At 38.2% G+C, this 19,869-nt stretch overlaps 4 protein-coding genes across 7 annotated transcripts; 1 reads left to right on the forward strand and 3 right to left on the reverse strand.

The window, feature by feature from the left end:
• Positions 1-1,902: 1,902 nt before the first annotated feature.
• Positions 1,903-10,366, reverse strand: LOC110853840 (ribosomal protein S6 kinase 2 beta). Of its 2 annotated transcripts, none has more exons than XM_022102183.2 (14): positions 9,924-10,366; positions 9,303-9,844; positions 8,787-9,216; positions 8,171-8,204; positions 7,960-8,091; positions 7,668-7,823; positions 7,330-7,520; positions 6,632-6,751; positions 5,965-6,054; positions 5,736-5,894; positions 5,533-5,647; positions 5,326-5,449; positions 4,989-5,244; positions 1,903-3,401 (listed from the first exon to the last, which is right to left on the reverse strand). In XM_022102183.2, exons 2-14 carry the CDS (start codon positions 9,728-9,730, stop codon positions 3,273-3,275), a joined length of 2,364 nt encoding a protein of 787 aa, XP_021957875.1. In that variant the 5' UTR covers positions 9,731-9,844; positions 9,924-10,366; the 3' UTR covers positions 1,903-3,272. The 2 variants fall into 2 exon arrangements, with proteins under 2 accessions (XP_021957875.1, XP_021957876.1); XM_022102184.2 differs by having other exon boundaries at positions 9,917-10,366.
• Positions 10,367-11,586: 1,220 nt separating this feature from the next.
• On the forward strand, positions 11,587-18,741 carry LOC110853843 (peroxisomal targeting signal 2 receptor). Its single transcript, XM_022102186.2, has 6 exons — positions 11,587-11,774; positions 16,949-17,175; positions 17,275-17,459; positions 17,522-17,635; positions 17,713-18,104; positions 18,172-18,741. Exons 2-6 carry the CDS (start codon positions 16,971-16,973, stop codon positions 18,335-18,337), a joined length of 1,062 nt encoding a protein of 353 aa, XP_021957878.1. The 5' UTR covers positions 11,587-11,774; positions 16,949-16,970; the 3' UTR covers positions 18,338-18,741.
• Positions 13,204-16,923, reverse strand: LOC110854146 (glycine receptor subunit alpha-4). The gene is made up of 12 exons (XM_022102548.2): positions 16,144-16,923; positions 15,897-16,074; positions 15,720-15,830; positions 15,530-15,648; positions 15,376-15,458; positions 15,175-15,309; positions 14,924-15,100; positions 14,801-14,848; positions 13,934-13,945; positions 13,699-13,847; positions 13,508-13,616; positions 13,204-13,445 (listed from the first exon to the last, which is right to left on the reverse strand). The coding sequence occupies exons 1-12, from the start codon at positions 16,446-16,448 to the stop codon at positions 13,369-13,371; spliced, it is 1,503 nt and encodes a 500-aa protein (XP_021958240.1). The 5' UTR covers positions 16,449-16,923; the 3' UTR covers positions 13,204-13,368.
• On the reverse strand, positions 18,369-19,862 carry LOC110853845 (histidine triad nucleotide-binding protein 1). 3 transcript variants are annotated; one of them, XM_022102191.2, is made up of 7 exons: positions 19,724-19,862; positions 19,362-19,425; positions 18,976-19,203; positions 18,830-18,902; positions 18,743-18,764; positions 18,618-18,662; positions 18,369-18,528 (listed from the first exon to the last, which is right to left on the reverse strand). In XM_022102191.2, exons 3-7 carry the CDS (start codon positions 19,198-19,200, stop codon positions 18,504-18,506), a joined length of 390 nt encoding a protein of 129 aa, XP_021957883.1. In that variant the 5' UTR covers positions 19,201-19,203; positions 19,362-19,425; positions 19,724-19,862; the 3' UTR covers positions 18,369-18,503. The 3 variants fall into 3 exon arrangements, with proteins under 3 accessions (XP_021957883.1, XP_021957882.1, XP_021957881.1); XM_022102190.2 differs by having other exon boundaries at positions 19,362-19,665; positions 19,724-19,860; XM_022102189.2 differs by having other exon boundaries at positions 19,362-19,588; positions 19,724-19,837.
• Between the last annotated feature and the right edge of the window lie 7 nt (positions 19,863-19,869).

The following is a 19,869-nucleotide window of genomic DNA, read 5'->3' on the forward strand; positions in this document are numbered from 1 at the left end:
GACTAAGAAAGAAGCCATCTGTATCAGGTGGGTGGTTTGGGTGGGTGGGTGTAAAGAGTCAAGTGTGAAATAATACTCATTAGTTTGACTTTGTATGTCGATGTCGCGAAATGAAAAGAGATCGCGATTCGTACTCTTGTTAGTTTCCTTTATGGCACTATTTACGTACTTTCACCTCATTACTGTAACCCTTTTCGATTCAATTCCCCCAAGCAAATCTGCCTCCACCACTGCTGACACTTTCTCCTTAGGTTTGGTATGTGCCCAGTGCGGAAATATTTTAATGGGGGACCAGATAAATAGTCGCCTCTCTCTCTTAACGAGCAACACAATGAAAAACTTTGTGGATTTATTTTATTGGTCGACGAAACGAAAGGACCATTTCCTGGCCCCACGTGGGGAAAGAACATGAAGGGAAAAGAAGAGCCTTTTCATGTTCGAGGCAAATTCAATTACGAAGCATTTTTAAGTTTAAAAGGTCAAATTATGCTGCAAGGGTTATGTCGGGGACTTGTTGTTCCTATTCCTTAACGCTAAGCAAGAGCTGGAACAACTTTCACTTAAAGAGCGAAAAAGTTGTTGTTCCGTGCAAAATTTGCTGGAGCTTTTTCGCAGAATATTATTATTATGGCGGCATCGTCATAACATAGGGGAGGATGCAGTGGCCGCGGAAGCCGTGGGGACATCTGGGGACATTAACATTGTGGGATTGGGGAGGGATGGGTTTATATAAGATGGGCAGATGATGCGGACATCGAACAACCGTGGGGACATTGTCCCTCCGTCCCCTGCACGCTTCCGCGGCCACTGGGAGGACGAAGGAGGATAGATAGATAGCTCTACGTATTAAATATTTTTGGCACGATACGATTTCCATCAAAAATCTCACCTCTAACCTTTCCCACCCGAGAGGAAGAACAAGTCATGCCTGGAGTGAGTGACAAAGAAGCGATGAAGGGAACTAAAATTTTTGACCTCATGCAAACTTACATAGATATCCATCCACCCTCACTTTCTCCCAGTTAAGACGACCTCCTCGCTCCTTGTGGTGGTGACATTTACTTTCACTCAAGAAGTTATGAGGCGAGGAGAGAGTCTCATCATCTCGGTAACTTCTTTCTTTCTTTTCCTGCTGTTTCTTCTTTCTCAACGTGGGGAAAGATTTGGAAAAATATGTGACGTTGAAGAAAGTGAGAGATTTTCACTAAAGACACCCCACTGCCCAGACCTTTCACTTGTTCAGCACCTCATCTGCATATTATTCATGAAGGAGGGAAAGTGATGATGGTGGTTGGGTGGGTGTAAGGATGGGTAGAAAAAGCTCTACCTCGGGTGGGTAGTCATATTTCTAAGGACATGATTCGTTAATTGTCCTATGCCGGTGGTTGGTATTGTTATTTAATATTGTTAAGTTAAATAATATATAGTAGGTTGTCCAATCAGGGGACAAAATATGTATCGGATTGCGTTATTACGTATGATTACATAATGATATGAATGTATTTAAATTGTTGTTTTGTTCATTGGAGTAGAAATTGTATTAGCTGATAATAGATAATATATATGTATGTACGTAGTTTAGTAATTCGTCACCCCAACTAGTTAAGGTCAAATATATACAATTAGAAAATTGGCATGAGGATCGGGCTTATCTCAAGATTTGTGCAGGTTTGATTAGGTTATTTTAGGATTTGGATTTGATATCCGCGTGGGATGAGAGGATGATGAAAATACATATGCAATTCTTACACGGTAATGGCCAATCAAGTAGAGAATTATGGTTTAATTACGCGGGGCCTGTTCATCTGATAAGGTTCTGTTATTTGGATTAGTCATCCGTGAATCGGAATAATATACTATATTTACAGATATCAGAATCCAATTGTTGATTGTGCAAATATGTAAATTTATATTTGACAATATTTAAACTTGCCATTTCTTTATTTATTCATTTAAAAAGTTTAGTGTAAGTGATACACAAATGCAATCGGAATAACTGTTAAATATTATTAATAATCAGCAGACAATTTAATAATAAATATTAGTTTTAGTAAAACCTATTTTTTTGGAAGGATCATATTTAGACCGTGGTACTCATAAGTAAATTCTTAAATTTAAAATAAATACATCATAAATACGTATGTACGTATGTGAAATCATTAATCACAGTAGAGTTACCGTCAGATAAAATACATATTAAATCAGCTCAGATAAATTGGCAAAACATTTTACAAGGTAAAAGATACACAATAATAAGCTTATTGTTGACTTAGGCCATCACATTGACATTGTGAGAGAGAGAGAAAAACAGCAGGTGTTATATTCGCATAGTATTAGAACAATTATTAAAAGAAGTTGTATGATCTATGAATAAGTACGTTATTGTGCCACAAAAATATCACTGGTTGTTTCTCCTCTTCTTCTTTCTTCATTTGTCATTTTAACATGTCCTTAACTAAAGTTTCGCTAAAATAAATGATTGAATCTAAAAATAAGTACATAACTTTTTTCGCATCATCACATCGCATGGCGTTTTCATCCCTTTCCAGAGAGACTGAAACTAACTTCTGTCAGACTAAAAAGTTGAGAATGTTATTATTAAAAATATCTGTACACAAATATTTACTTTTGGAAATAATTGTTTTGCAAGGATAAAATGGTACAATGTAGTAATGATGAAGGTTGAATTATTATTACAAAAATGGTTGTTCAAGGTACAATGCACAAGTCTATAATAAGTAAATACTACTAGGAATTAAAAAAATGGTTGTCCAAAAGTAGATTGTCCGTAAAGGGAAAACTTATAAAACAATGGCAAACAGGAACAGGACTATTAATACAATACTTCTATTACAAAAAAGTCTTCACTTTCGTCTTAAATTTATCGGACAGTGGTGAAACAGACAGAGTGTGAAAGATGAGAAATTGAGTTTAAAAGTGGCCAGAGAATTTGGAAACGTTACAGACATAGCGTGGGATAGAACTATTAATTGTAATATATTATTATTCTCCATGGACATGAGGAGAAGAACAGAAATGACGCAGACAGGTTTACATGGTGGACCACCAATCATACATTGGTTAAATCCTTCTCCCCACTCAAATTTATATCTGTGTATTTCTAAATTTCCTAGTTCCAATCCATTGTAGGAGTGAGTTAGTGAAAACGAATGAAGTATTCGATGTACGTGGTGGTGGTGGTAGCGTTTGTTGCTGCACTCGTGAAAATATAGCGTTGCGTTGGCTGGTTTTGACCACTGAATTGACAAGTGTTACATCTCTGAGGAGGAATGAGGTCTTGAGCGCTGACGTCTACGAGCCAACTCGGATTGAACGATAGGGCCCAACGGTGGGGCCTTTGGACTTTGTGACAGAGCCGAGTACGTGGCTTGAATGGCACTCTGAAAATACAAATCACACAATCGTCTTTTTTTACTTTTTGTTTGAGATACCTTTCTCCAAAAATAGGAGGTGGCGTTATATAACTTGTATGGAAAGAAACATGAGAAGTGTGATACTTTTAAACGCTTTCTTTGTACGAATTTTCATGTAACAGAGCACTCAATAAGAGTCGATTATGCAATCAATGGGTAGACTGTATTACATACAGTCTAATAATAAAATGGATAATATACATATACGACCCTCTTAACATTAAAGTTGTAAGCATACCAAATCCCTAACACGACTAATTGCAAGAAGTATATACGTATGTAGCAAGTCATTTGCTAATATATCGCCTAAACAAAACCATGAGCCTCTTAAAGCAGAAAAGTAGCCGAGGAGATCGTCTAAATCAATTAGAATGACAAGAAATGGGAGATAAGAAATTCCAAATCGTGCAGAAGGGTTGGAACATTATTCTCTCCTTGAAAGAAAGTTTGAGCCCTTGCTGTTTCTAGTACCAAAAGCGGAAGAAAGGAAAAGTGTCGTCACATTCGGAATGGAGTGATGGCCCATCTGATAAAAATAGAAGCTCATTCCGCAAAATGACAAACCTCACTCTGAATCCTAATTTCGGAGGGAATGGGAATATGCTCTCCAGTTCCAGCAACCAACCAGTATGTAACAGTGCCAAAGAGAAGCCAAGCCAAAGAGCAAGAGGAATAACATAACACTGGTTGAGCTTAGTTCAAGTGAAAGGAATGAACAAAACCTTTCTTCTCCCTGTGAACCCCCGCTATTGGTGAGATAAGAGGAGGAGTGGTGGTGTAATATACTGTCATCGGTAATATGACATTTATTTATCCGTCGAGTGGAAGAAAACTGCTGCATGAAATTGAACAAAATCGTGGAATCTTGTCCAATTTTGGGATAGCGTTATAAGAGGAACAGAAGTACCTCGAGGAGGATTTCCCGTTACATCTCTTTCTCTGGTGTGTGTGTGTATGCCTGTTAGTTTACAAGTCAGGTGAGGGATGAGGAGCAGAGGACAGGAGAGAGTTGACTTTACGAGTCGTCGTCTTCTCCATTTACCCAACTTTCTCCCACCGTCCATCCAATCTTGCAGGGCCTGCTTGCTGAACTGCTGAGGAGAGGAAGTGAAGTGTAACCAAACTAAACTAAACCACCCACGCAATCCCCATTTTCCAGGTCAATATCTCCGCATTGCCGAAGTCTAAAGAACATGCAGCATCAATGGGCTCTCCTCTCATCTCACACCTTCCTTCCTTCCTTCCTACACTCTCAGGAACATTCTTCTCTTGCGTGAGTGCTAATATACTCACAGAAGCATCATCGTCATCTTTACATTCCATGAAATCCTATCTACCTTCGAATGTCGTCAATGTCGAGGAGATGCCTTTCGTAGAATTTTCTACCGTATTGAGAACGCATCAAATGTATGGAAATCCTTATAATGAGGGGTTATTAATACATCTTAGGATCATCAAAATGCTATCAAACCAATCATGCTTTTGAGAGATGTCAAATGTACAAATAAACGTCAGATGCTTCACATTTTACAAACCATATTTTAGCTCAAATACCTTAAGGGATGAAGGATATTCAATGGCCAGAGCTTGTGACGGCAACAAATTTCTATTCTTTAGCCAGAGGCAGTGAGCAATATCTTTTGCAAATGGACGTTTGGCTGGATCAACATCTAACATTTTGCGGACAATACTTTTCGCAGACTCCGAAACGTTTGTCCAGTTTCCCGAGGTGACATCTATTTCTCCAGTCCCGATCCGGGAAAGTATCATGGCTGGGGGATCATTTGCACCTGTTGCAAACGGCGTCTTCCTGAAACATGATTTTGTATTCACATATGTAGTACATGCTCACAGTAAGAAATTGTATACGCATAATTTATGCCATACATACCCTGACAACATGGTGTAAAGGATGACACCGAGGGACCAAATATCACACGCAGCATCATATCCTTGTTTCCGGAGTACTTCAGGAGCCACAAAATTCGCAGTGTAACACGGAGTCATCAAAAGACCTTAAAGTGAAAATAGAAAGAAGGGAATGAATACTGAAAAGGGAAACAAGTAAATTTGTTCAACTTTGCAATTTAATGGTTACCATTTTCTGCTCGCAACTGCTTCGCAAAACCAAAATCACAGACACGTATTCCTTCCGGAGTTTGGGCAACATCTGCATACACTATATTTGCTGGTTGCAGGTCCCTGTGAACAACCTGTAGCACAAATATACATAGTATGCACTTGGTACTAATAATAGAGAAGTCTAATTTGGTAACAATTGTGAAAATTTGAATTAATTACGCCATGTCTATGAAGATATGCCACAGTATCCACCAACACAGCCATTATATCTGCAGCCTCGCGTTCTGATAGTCTTTTCTGTGTTAGTATTTTGTCGAGCAGTTCACCCCCTCGCAATAATTCAGTGATTAGATATACGTTATTTGAATCTTCATATACCTGAAAATGATGAAAGAGAATCGTTAATTTAGGATCCAACACAATTATACCTGATTGTATTATTGCTCACATTGTATAAAGTGACAATATGCAGATGCTGACTGTGACGAAGGAGGATATCGACTTCATCATGCCACTCGTGCGTCCCCTTTGTAATAATCTGTGAAACAAAAGAGAAGAAGAATAAACACAATATCAGACAGACAATTAATAAAATAAACTCTAGAGACAGATAAAAGAAACTTGCGATACTGCTATTCTACGAACGTTCAACTAATATATCGAAACCCAATTCAAATTATAAAATTTTTAAATAACATTTAAATTCAAAATTTGACATTTGACCCCTTCATTATTACGGAGAGATCAAACATGATGGAGATTTCTATTCAAACTGCGGTTGCTTGTGACCGTTGACCTGCACGATCCAACTCGAGCTTATTTTTTAAATCTTATGTCAATACCTTAAAATGGAACTGAAAATGTTTGCTTTGTTCGCTTCGGGAGTTATCTCGTCTACGGAAGGACGGACAGACAGAAGGTTCGTTAAAAGCAGCCATCGCTACTTTATAATTAATGATGCCGTAGGACTTGTTAATCAAGCTACCATTCATTAGACAAGCTGTCCTTTGTAGTTTTAATATACGTAGTAGATAAAATTTGCAAGCATGTGCAAATGCTAGAAAGGAAAAATCTGCCAATTCCATAATCAAGTTAATCTAAAAATGTAGACAAACCTTTACTGCTTGCTCAACCCTGGAGATTTTGTGAACACAACGACGGCACGTTGCATAAGCACCTTTGGCAATTTCGTCTTTCATTTCATATTCGTCTAGTATATTGCTCGTTCGTATAGCCTGCAACAAAATACATAAAAATTAAACAATCCCTGAATCTAATATATAACATACTGTATAAATTTATGGTCAATGAGTTATGAACGGAAAAACAAAATTTTTTCATTATACGAAAGAAATACATAGAAATAAAAGAATCATGAACTATAATCATTCATTTTCTAGCTAGGAGATTCGTGTTACTCGTGAATGCAGAAGATTGTCATCTTTGTTCGTTCGAGGTGGAAAACCTGCCGAGGCAGCAATAGTTCAAAGTTTAATAATGCCAGAAAGACTGAAAAAATGTATCTTTACAACATCCGGTCTACAAGGAAAGCTTGGATGTGCTGCTTTCATCTTTCTCTTTCAGTTTGGTATAAAATATTCCCTTTGTTCCATATGTCAAAAATAGACATATCCATCCACCCACTGCAACCGACTGGAGTGAATGAATATTCAGACATGCATGGGATATCAGAAACCAGAATATTTCATTCCAGGATTACAAAACAAAAGTAGTTTTTCTCGCAACAAATATATACAAAGATCGACAAAACCATGCAACCGTAAAATTACAAAAATTGCAATTTATTTCTTACGGATCTGAATATATCCGGTTTGGGTTTGTTGTCTGAAACAATACTTGCACCACCACCCACGATGACCGAGTTTGAAATAGAATTGTGAACAGGCGAAGAATTCATATTGTCGTCTAGCAGGCACGAAGCGATGAAACTGAAACCTCTGAATAATTCGTGGGCGTTTGCACTGGCGGGCACTCCTGGTGAATCTATCAAATTTAATTTGACCCGTTTAATCAACCCTTTTATGTTTGGTAAATTAAGTACAAATAAAATTATTCGGTTCCTGCTCTCCGATCGATCGCATACATACATACATCTCTGTGTCACTCTCTTGCACTTTATAGTTTAAATACCTTTAGGTGTCCTAGACGTAAATTCAGTGTCGAAATAGAAAGCATCATCTGCTCTAGAAATTCCAGGCTTGAATGGTGGGACTACTTCTTTCAAGTATAACTTTTCCCAGTCAATTCCCTCAAAGAAGCAGTGCGACTTAATTTCTTGTACGCCTCCTGTAAAACAAAGAGAGAGACAGAGGAAAGTGAGAAAAAGTGGGTTTCGTTTCAATCATTTCTTTTTCCTCTTCTTTGAATCATTTATGTACAGTCTGCATACTACAAAATTAAGCTCAAGGATTTTTGTTCTAACCGGCTCCAAGTCTGTTGGTCGGATTCCTTTTGAAGAGGGCACGAAGTAAGGATTGTGCTTCAGGGGACAAGAATTGTGGCATTCCCAACTTTGCCTTAAGAATTTGTACCATTGTTTCTTTGCGGTCTGTTCCTGTTGTGTGATGACAAGAAAGCATTCGTTCATTCATGCATTTCTTTCCTTACCCATTCTAATATAAACGTAATTTTACCTTGGAATGGGAGACAACCAGTCAGCATTTCGTACTAAAGTGAAAAAACAACACAATACAAAATTAGAAAGTGAAAGCAATATGCAATCCAACCTCGTATGCCATAACATGACAGTCGTGACCCAAGAAAATATAAATAATGATCTAATTTCCGCTTGTACGTGTCAGGAAGCGGTCTCTCACGTGCAATATTAATGCGGATCACAGGGGTCCACACGTACAGTGATTGATCTCGCTTAAATAACACGAACACCTACACATTAACTAGACTTTTTATGGCAGTGAATAATGGGGCTTAGGAATGCAGCAAAGTCACACTTTGCTCGCACTCACTTTCTTCTTTCTTTCTCTTACATTTCCAGGCTAGGAATAGGAATGATTCGCTGATTCGCTACTAACTCACGTCTTCCCAACTACTAACTTTTAGATTAGATTTCGTGCTGTACATATAGTCGTGTAAATTCATTAGATGCAAGAATAAAATAGTTTCACGTAGTGTAGTACTCGCTGCCAAGCAAAAAACAAAACCATCCAACGTTCACCATGTACGACGATTAATTATAAATTATAGGTTTATCAAGTACTAAAATTCTGTAATTCGAATAAAAATTTTTACCATCAGGACTCCAAAACTCCACCAGTCTGCAGAATAAGTATGTCCCTTCCTGTTCACCACGCAGGGCGCCATGTACTCCACCGTACCACAGAATGAATACGCGTTCTCGTCCTCCAATGGTTGTTTGCTAAGTCCAAAATCGGTCAACGAAATATGTCCTTCTGAATCTAAGAGGATATTTTCCGGCTTGAGGTCTCGGTAAATGATCCCAATAGAGTGTAGGTGATCAAGGGCAAGAGCCAATTCTGCCAAATAGAATTTGACATCCTCCTCCGTGAACATTATCTCTTTCGCGAGTCGATTAAACAGGTCACCTCCCCGAAGAAAGTCGAGAATGAGATAGAGCTTCGCTTCGCTTTGAAATGCATAGTGTAACTTAACTATAAAGGGATGTTGTACTTCGGTCAGAATATTTCGTTCCATCTTGGTCCTGTAAACATAATTTAAATTAATTTTAGGGCATGTACATTTATTATGTTGTGTGTAATTTATTTGCAATTATTATTAATTACTTACCTAACTCGATCACGAACTTTTAATGTCGCCTTCCTCAACACTTTCATAGCATACATTGTCCCAGCATCACTGCCGACGACTTTCCTCACAAGAAACACCTTCCCAAAGGAACCTTGCCCAAGAACTTTTAAAAGTTCAAACTGTGAAGGATCCGCTTTTTCATGGCCTTCACAAGTGACGTCATTGACCTCGATTTCTGCCTCCACTCCACTCATTGGTCCTTCACCATTCAAGTCGTCCGTCGGTGTTTCTGTAGGGCTGACCCCTTTTGACCCGTTGTTGTTCGCGTTATTTCTCTGACTCTGGCTCGAGTGAGGCGAGGGGTCTACTTGTTCGTCTACCAATATTTCCATTTCCATTCCCATTTCATCATCTGGGGGTCGTTTAGTATCCCCCCAAGGGACTCCTAATTGGTTTGCTAAAGGCATTTTGCTCTTAATGTCTGGCTTAATTTTCCGATTTGATGGCGGTTTATTTTATAGTAAATCAGTCTATCTTATCCGTAACCAAAAACCAAATCCGCAAATGCAATGATGTGAGATCTGTAAAACGGTATAGATATGTTAAGTAATGACATAAATATTTTATCGCATAAATAAATTATGTACACCTACAACACACCTTGATTCTTCGAGTTTGGAGTTTCCTTGCACAAATTTCTACGAATTGATCGTGAAATTTAGATTTTAAATTTCGTTTGTTCTTTTATTACGAAACTGGCTGGTTGCGGAAGCCGTTTCCGTTCCCTTTCTACCCACAAACTAGACCAAGACCAAGAGAACAAGCAGAAAATCTCTTGTCTTGGAGTGAACCATATATTTCTCCAGGAACAAAAGTTGCGCAACTGTGGTTGGTTTTTAGCACAAGGATTTCGCTAGGAAGTTGCGGATTAAGGAATGCTAAGGTATGCGAACCTTATCAGCAGTATGGCTTATCAGAAGTGGATGATATGATTGAGCGAAAAAAAGATAATTAGCAATTTATTTTCAAATCAATCAAGCTTCTTTGTTTATTGTTTTTGCCGTTTTTCTGGCGATTATTAAAACTTGTTGCATAAACGGGGTTTCGAGAGACGGCAGCAAAACGGATGATGTACTACCTACCGCCTAACGCCTAGCTTCCTACCGCCTAGCGCCTACCAGGTACTTCATACCGCCTAAACGCTTACCGCCTACTTCCTAACGCCTAAACACCTACCGCCTACTTCCTAACGCCTAAAATGTTTACCGCCTAAATTTTTTTTTACATTTTTCGACGTTTCACACTATTCTATTAGTGGGGTACTTTGAGATTTTTGTAAATTTAATATCATGGAAATCATAATTTCTTCTTATAACAGTGGGGCACTATGAGATTATTGCGGTAAAGTGTCATCGATTGTCACAATTATGCCCCACATTGGGGTATTGTTCGTTTTTAAGCGAGCGAAGCGAGCAGGTTAGGTTAGTTATACTAGGTACGCGGAAAGCGTGAAATATTCAGCAAGGAGATCTACCTAGAAGTCCTAGCTAGGGGAGCTAGCTAGTAGTCCTAGTTAGAGATAGTAGAAATCTCATTTTTCCTCAAAAATTTTCCAGCCTGGGGGAAAGTGAGACAAAGTCTAACACTGTGTCCTACTTTCTCTCCTAGCTAGGACTTCTAGGTAGATCTCCTTGCTGAATATTTCACGCTTTCCCCGTACCTAGTATAACTAACCTAACCTGCTCGCTTCGCTCGCTTAAAAACGAACAATACCCCAATGTGGGGCATAATTGTGACAATCGATGACACTTTACCGCAATAATCTCATAGTGCCCCACTGTTATAAGAAGAAATTATGATTTCCATGATATTAAATTTACAAAAATCTCAAAGTACCCCACTAATAGAATAGTGTGAAACGTCGAAAAATGTAAAAAAAAATTTAGGCGGTAAACATTTTAGGCGTTAGGAAGTAGGCGGTAGGTGTTTAGGCGTTAGGAAGTAGGCGCTAGATATTTTAGGCGTTAGGAAGTAGGCGCTAGATATTTTAGGCGTTAGGAAGTAGGCGCTAGATATTTTAGGCGTTAGGAAGTAGGCGGTAGGTGTTTAGGCGTTAGGAAGTAGGCGCTAGATATTTTAGGCGTTAGGAAGTAGGCGCTAGATATTTTAGGCGTTAGGAAGTAGGCGCTAGATATTTTAGGCGTTAGGAAGTAGGCGCTAGATATTTTAGGCGTTAGGAAGTAGGCGCTAGATATTTTAGGCGTTAGGAAGTAGGCGGTAGGAAGTACCTGGTAGGCGCTAGGCGGTAGGAAGCTAGGCGTTAGGCGGTAAGTAGTACATCATGCAAAACGGAGGTTTGCATGATGGAGGAGGACAAATGAGAAAGACAGCTCAAAGTGCAAAGTTTTTTGCAAAACTGGATTATTTTGGAATTTCCTGGAAATTTCAAAAGTCGTGAACGAGTCGAATTTTTGGAAGGCAGAGTGGAACACATAGTTTGAGAGCGATAAGGTAAGGGTTTCATTTTCTAGTTGTTTGCTTTGAAAGTGCAAATAGCAAGTCGCAGTTGGTGTACCGACAAGATGACTTTGCAATTTGCAATTTGCATTAATTCATCATGTCATGTATCGTGGTATTTCGGCAATTAACAATGCATCGTAGTTTGGCTGGACTGGTTTTATTGTTTCTCACCCGATAGTCGAATAATATTAATAACAAGTTCTCCCTTTGTTGACTAGATTTGGAAATAAAGATGTTTGGTTTTGGCGAATTACATTTCGAGTCGTCTCGAGCTTTCGCAGATGACGAGGAGGAAAATTTATCAGAAACTTTGTTTGGGTGCGATTTATAGGCTTAGATTTCTTTAAAATATAGGTTTCTTAATAAATTGGGAACTAATTACTGTCTGCAATGTAGGCTATCAGTAGAATGGACAGAAGAAGGTCAACAATTTGTGCAAGGGGTCTCTCATCAACCGTACGTATTTTGCGCCTTTGAAGGAAAGGTGGCTTTAGGTAATATTAGTTAGCTGTTTCATTTCATTATTATGGAGATTTTGTCCTAATATCCGGCATTATTTGATTAGGGTTTGGCGAAGGATTCTTACTTCAGAAGGAAAAGTTCTCACCGTTGGGACAAATATTTACGACCGGAAATGAAGGAACGGTGGATTTATGTTCCTTGCGTCCACGTAGAAAACCCACGGCACGATTATTTGCGGAAAAAGGAGGGTCCGTAATTTTTGCATTGATTGACTTTTATGGGGTTCCACGCTTCTTAGCGAATGACCTTGTGCAAAAGGTTTGGCAAATTAAAATACTTAAATCAACTAAATTATATGGAAAATTTCAATTTTGATAGTTATGTTGTGGTTTTCTCAATCGTAGCTGTTACCATTAATAAGATCGGCTTCCGAAGTAGTAATTTTCCACTCTGATATCTCTGCATACTATCGAAATGAAGATTGTTGCACTGGAAAATTGTTTTATCTGACATCATCTTCATTTCCGGATAAGAGTTTTGGACATGTTGTGAAAGCAGAGAAGCTTCGACCACCAAATATTGTTTCTGGACCCAGTGCTGGAAGTACGTCTTTAATATTTGTCATTACAGATATGCATAATCATTAACATTCTTATGATCTAAAATTTTACAATTATTCTCCCAAGTTCTGACGAAATGTGAGCAAATTCGAAAACCTGGCTTGTTATTGGTCACATATGCAGATACCGAATTAGTGGACTCTATTTCTCTCGGACCATTTTTCCAAGCAATAAATCCGAATGATGGAAGTGGGGACAAGACGGGATTCAATTTGAGCAAATTATTCTCACAGTTCCAACACAATATTCGCCAAGTTGCAGATATCAGTAATGTATATGCTTGACACTCAAAAGAAGTGTAAATTATCGGTCTCTTCCAATTTGGAGCAATTCCTTGAGGTGTTAAATTTAAGGTTCAGTTTATTATTTGTCCATTTAGCTACAATAAATGTATACATACTTTTCGCAGATTCTATTGACCTTTAATAACTATATGCTATCTTATTGGCACACTAGAACTAAATCACTATTCATCATCTCAAATTTTAATAAATCTTCTCATTTCACGTGAGGAAGGTTGCCCAATATACACAATTTAATGCAAGGAACGAGAAGGGGAAGAAATATCTTGAAATTTTATCTGAAATTGTAATACATCAACATGAGGTTAATTCCTAGAAATTTTGTACCAAAGGGACCAACCTATCGCTAGTGCAATTTGTCGATTGCTGCAGAATTTGGTGTAATTTGCTGTAGTTGTAGACATCCTTCCATGAATTTTGCAATATTGACAGGGAGAAGTCTTCAAGGGCTAAGTTTCAAAATCACAATAAGCTCTAATTAATTTGAATTCAATTCCATACACAATTTTTCTCTTGTACGTAATAACTAACCCGTGACTGCGAGTCTATAATGCTCTGAAAATCCACAATATCATCGTATCCTTTGTCAATGGGGTGCCCAGGTCCCAAAAAATGGTTCACCATTGCAAATTCCATTAAAGACATGAAAACGAAAACTGTACACGACGACATCCAGACGTCTATTTTTGGATAATTTTGAGTTATGATAACATAAATTGAGTACAATGTCAGGAAAGCATAATTAAAAAAGAAGTATGTAACGTACCGATTGCTTTCACTATAAAATACCAAACATTAAATTATTATAGTTTATGGTTATTATACAAAAAAACCTACAGTGCAGACTCCATATAGCCCGAGTCAGGGACAGAGTCCCTGACTCCGTGAGTCCTAGCTGTTTCTAAATTTTTCTCCGAATTGACCGACATAATATTACCACTTTGAACTTCCACAGCTATATTTGCTATCAAGAAGTGGTCTTTAGCCTTCGTACCAAATTTCAGATGGAAAAAATTAAACTTAAAAAATGGTATGGGTTACCCTCCAGGGTCACTCTGGTTAAAATTCGCTCACTTTTAACTTCATATCCTTTCATGAGAAGCCATTAGGTATGACCTTGCCGGATTTAATGTTTTTAAAGTAATTTCTAAAAATCGGTATGGGTCACCCCATAGGGTCGCTCCTGATAAGAATTTTACCAATTCCACGTCATATTCTTCTATTAAGACCCATTAGCAACCTCTCTACCAAATTTCAGCTTGTTATGACGATTTTGAAAAATCAGTATGGGTCATCCCATAGGGTCCCTCAAGATGAAAATTTTTCCAACTTAAAGTCATTTTTATATATTAGGAGCCATTAGCAACCTCTGTACCAAATTTCAGCCTTCTACGACAATTTTGAAATTTGGTGCATAATACCCCACCCACTCCGATGACCCCCACCGGTCAACCACTTGACCGATTTCGCCCATCTTCGAACTCGTTTCCTAACTTTGTCCAATATGCATATGGTAAAAATTTCAAGTCAATCGGTTCAGCCGTTTTGGCTCTATCGTGCCGGACAGACGGACGGACGGACGGACGGACATGACGGTTCCATAAGCCCTGACTCGGGCTAATTAGTATTTTACCATAAGAAACGGGTGGTAAAGACGATTGGGACTGTGTGTTCTGGGTAGCTAAACAGATTTTGAAATAAATTATTTAGTTTAGTTGTACAAAACAATTTACAAAATCACTCAATTAATGCAAACCGAGAGTTAAGAGTGAGGTAACTCCGAGGGTGACGCGAGCAGGAATCGCTTCGGGTTTAATCCAAAAAGAAATCCAAGACATGACCACAATCAAAGCGGAAGGGATGTAGGTGTGAAATAAATGGTATCCGAGACGCCTCTTCAACTCGAAAACGACAGCAAGACAAGTAAAATTCCCTGTAATTATTTTCTTAACGGATTAATTATTTAGTCATTAATTAATTAGGAATAAATAATATTTAAAACCATACCTGTAGAATACTCTAAAGTACAATCCTCCGTACCGTTTCTTGAAATATCCAATTGCGGAAGCTCAATCGCATCGTTGACCACTAAAGGATCTGTCGCATTCCATCGAAATATGAGATCTTCAGTTGTATGTGACACTGCAAATAATATTATTTGACATTATTTCTTGGTTGGCAATCGAAAATTTTTGCTAATCAACTTACAACTTTCAATCATCATCGAACAAACTTGCGTGTCATGGGGGAAGGTTTCAAATTTCATGGCACACGATAACACCAGCGTCAGTCTAGGAACATGTTTAGCATTGTAGTTTATGATAGTTTTTTTTAATCAGAGATACTCCATTTTGGCAATTACTTTGACATGTAAAGAAGAGTTTTGTCATTATATAGCCACAAGTAATGATTTGGGACGGACATTTCATGAAAAGTGACAGACTTTGCGTTTTTGAAGAAGCAGTCAGGTCGCCAAATTGCCTGATGGATAAAAGCTTCAAATTAGGATAACGTAATTGTAATTTTAAAGTGTTTAATTAAATATCCGTTACATTAAGCCATTTGACATCAAGGATTCTATAGTGGTCATCCATTTTCTCTGTGCCCAAACGAAGGCGTTGGTCTCTCCACGATTGGGCCAAAAATATGTCGGCGACATACGTCTACAAAATTATTAAATGAGAAAAAATCGTCTAAAATCGCAATGTCAGTGTTTTTAGACCCTTTACCATGCTTTCTTCATTTATGGAATCAATGCTTAAAACGGTCACGTGAAAGAAAACTATTGTGGGCTCATTGTTAGATTTTTTTGGTGGCCGATTCTTATCGTAACTTTTGTGATCCTCTGGCAAAATGTCGTGAAGTGAGAGACTTCCTCCTCCAGATCTGGGTTCGGGCGTTGGAGGTCTATGTACATACGCGTATGTGGAAGAAGGATTATTCCTAATTTTATTAACCTCTAGATTTATAACTTACGCATTATAATACGAGTAATGATATTGATTCTGATAATATGGTGGAGGAGGTTGCTGTAAAGGTGACGACGACGCGGATGTAAAAGTTTCCGTGTATTCTGGTGCAGACAAGACTCCGACCCCGAATACTGCCACAATGAGCTCGAGATATAAAAGTGTCACCACAAGGGTCACAAGTGGGAGTAAAAGTAGCTTGATTTTAGAAAGTTGTGAAAGAATTGGCTTAAAAATATCCAGTAATGAGACTTTCACGCTGGAGAAAGTCCTATTATTTATAATTTCTGCAACGTCCGTCTCAATTTCCATGATAGACGAGAAAATTCTCAACTTTTCTGCGTCTTTGATTGTAGTTTTATTCTATTTTGCATTCACTGGGGAAAGAAATGTAGACTGGATTGATGGCTGGCTGGCTGGTGAAAGCATATTTAGTCGTTGCAAGTCGAGTTTTTGGGGACGGATGATTTGACTACGTGTTTCACTTTGATCAATTTCCGTCAAACAACTGACAGGAACTGGAATTGTCAACTAGTGTGGTTTCTCGAGTTTCTCGAGTAGAGAATCAATGGTTTTGAAAGGTTTCATCCACAATCTAGTGAGGCGATGTTTTGCATAAAGAAACGAATTACTAATCGTTTCTTGTATTACGTAGGTTGGCTTGTTTTAGCATCATGAAGCATGCATATTTGCAATGCCAGTGAATTATACGTGAAATGACGTCGGCCAAAATAATTATTGTTTTGCAAAAAATTATTGAACTTTCTCCGTCATCTGAAAATTTGTATATTCAATATGCACTTTCTATGTAGGTGAAATTTTGCGAGCCTTATCATGGCTGCTGCTGCTCCTACCTTTTCTGTCCCACTTCCGGACGGCATCCCAACCGTTGCTCCAGCCCCTGTCGTAGGACCGAGCCCTTGGCTGGGGGTTGTTTCGAACTTTAAAACTGGTGAAGATCATGGACAAAGTCTGAAGTTTTCACCATTTGATGGAAATCGTCTCGCATGCTCGACAGGAGGAGATTATGGTCTCACAGGTAAGTTGAGTAAATTAAATTGAGTCAATTATTTACATAATACATAGATGAGTAGTGGTGCTTCAATAATATCGATTACATGTTATTATTATGATGCAGGTCCTGGTCGTGTCTATATTCTCGACAGAGACATGAATAGTGGAGAATGGAAGCAGCAGCTCGTAGCAGATTACAGAGACAATTTACTGGATATTTGTTGGTGTGAGTCGGATCCGAATGTATTGACAACAGCGGCAGGGGATGGATTTGTACAAGTTTGGAATTTGTCTTCGAAATTTCCAAAGGTTGGCAATATCATTATGCACGTATTCGAAGATGCTAACTTGTCCGATTTGAGTAAGTTAAGGTTCCGGTCCATGAGTTCAAAGGACACAAAGTAGAAATGTCTTCGGTGGAATGGTCACCTTCGAAATTTGGAAATATTTTGTTAGCCGCATGTTGGGATGGTCAAGTTTGTTGTGTAAGAAGAATATGACTATTTATTTTTTAATATGACCCATAAAACAAGATAACATGGATTTAAATGTACATCTGCAGTACGATATGACTGGTCCTTGGCCTCTGTTGAAAATGGTAGCCTCTGAAGTGATAGTCTACCAAGCAGCGTGGTCTCCCCATACGCAATACACTTTCGCCTGCGTTTCTCAAGAAGGTGTACTCCAAGTATGGGACATGCAAGCAAACAATGCAAAAGCACAAATTTTTCTCCCCGTTTCTGACTCTGAACTCCTTGCCATCGACTGGGCGAAATATGCTGATAATGTGTTGGCGACGGCCGGATCGGATTGCATTGTGAAAGGATGGGATTTAAGAAATTATTCGCAACCACTGTTCACCATAATGGATCATGGACATGCCGTGAGACGCGTGAAATTTTCTCCATACCATCCAACCGTGTTTGCTTCTGTCAGTTACGACATGAGTTTAAGGTGATTGAGAAAAGTTCTCGTACTTTTTTAAGGGTTATTATATTATTGTTATATTTGTTTTTTTTAGGATATTTGATTACCACATTTCGGACGAAAATCTTGAAATAATCGCGGATCACACTGAATTCGTTTATGGCGTGGATTGGAACTTACACTACAGAAATGAAATTGCTACTTGTGCCTTTGATAACACAGTCAAAATTCGGACCCCAAAGTGTCTCGTTGGTACATAATAATATAAGGCAGAACGTGAATGTGCACAAGTTTCCAAAAATCCAGATTGAAAATTTTATTAATTAAATTGTATTCAATTTACGGCAATGTACTACTACTATAAATTAAATTGCTCATTGTAGTTTCTTGTGCGATTTCCAATTCCTTGTATCTTTCTGTATTTTCTTATCCAGGAGGCCATCCTAGTTGACTATAATATTTAATTTATGCAAATAGTTAACTTTTACTGTGGCAATCGTGGTTTATGCTGATGTTAAAAAATAAGCTCAAGTTACGTACCGGCCTCCAAGAACGTGAATATGGAGATGATAGACAGATTGACACCTAAATATATGCATATGCATTTAAAGAATTACAAATGTACCCAATAATTGGAATATTAAACTTTGATTTATAATAGATACCCGTCCTGCCCGTTGTTGATCACTAAATATACAAAGTCTCAATGAAACATTTATTGTGTACACCCACTCATGGCGTTAGAGACTTACCGACACGATATCCTTTACTAAGCCCCAACTTTTCGGCAGTTTGCTTCGCCACAAACATCATATGTCCCAAAAGCTGCAAACCATTTGCATTTTTTGATAACTTTGTCCCATTTGCATTGTATTTACATCACAAAAATTAATCTCACCTCAGAATCCTGTTCTTGTGCCGAACTCAACATGGCAATTCGTTTCTTTGGGATGACCAAAAAGTGGGTCGGTGCCTGTGGGTTGACATCGTTGAACGCAAGCACTTTGTCATCTTCGAAAATTATGTCAGCCGGAATCTTCTTATCCACAATTTTGGAAAATATAGTTTCCTCCTTGTATTCGCCTCCCACTGCGGCTTGTGCTTTCTCCACCTCGGACGCCATACCCTAATTTAAATAATAAACAAACAATACTTAACTTCCACTAAGTAATCATTGTTGACAAAAGACTCTGTAAATAAATGCGATTAAAGATATATAAGTCCCATTTAGTAATCTTATCTTTAATTTTAATTTATCCTATAAAATCAATGCATCTTTGTTACCCTCTTTGATAAGGTTACAAGTATACTGCCTCCAAATCCCTTGCTTTCACTAACAACGGGTGATCTGAAAACAGGAGTATGAGTACAGGGCGAATAACTTGCAAAACTTCTGCATATATTTCTGCCAACTATCTTTCGCAGAAGAATTGCAGACATTTGATTGAATTCGACACGTCCTTGATGAGCAAAATAATGAAACCGGTTTTTCTGTGTTGTCAGAATATTTCCTGGAGTGAAAAGTGAGACAAAATTCCGTAAAATCGTATATCTATTCACTATTCGTATACATGGAAAGTGGAAGGTCCTATGAAATGAAATTAATTAATTGCCCTTATTTAATTACGTGATGATAAGATGTTTACCTAATAATAATTGCATAAAACCGTAAATGTGGTGTTCATCTCTTGTCAATCTTGCTCATGGAATATGAATGACATTGAAGGAGGTCAAATGAAACAGGTTTTGCGGGAGGGATTTTATTCTTGCTTGCCATTCTTCAAGGTCGCTT

This window comes from Folsomia candida, unplaced genomic scaffold (assembly GCF_002217175.1).
Source record: "Folsomia candida strain VU population unplaced genomic scaffold, ASM221717v1 Fcan01_Sc009, whole genome shotgun sequence".
Taxonomy (NCBI): domain Eukaryota; kingdom Metazoa; phylum Arthropoda; class Collembola; order Entomobryomorpha; family Isotomidae; genus Folsomia; species Folsomia candida.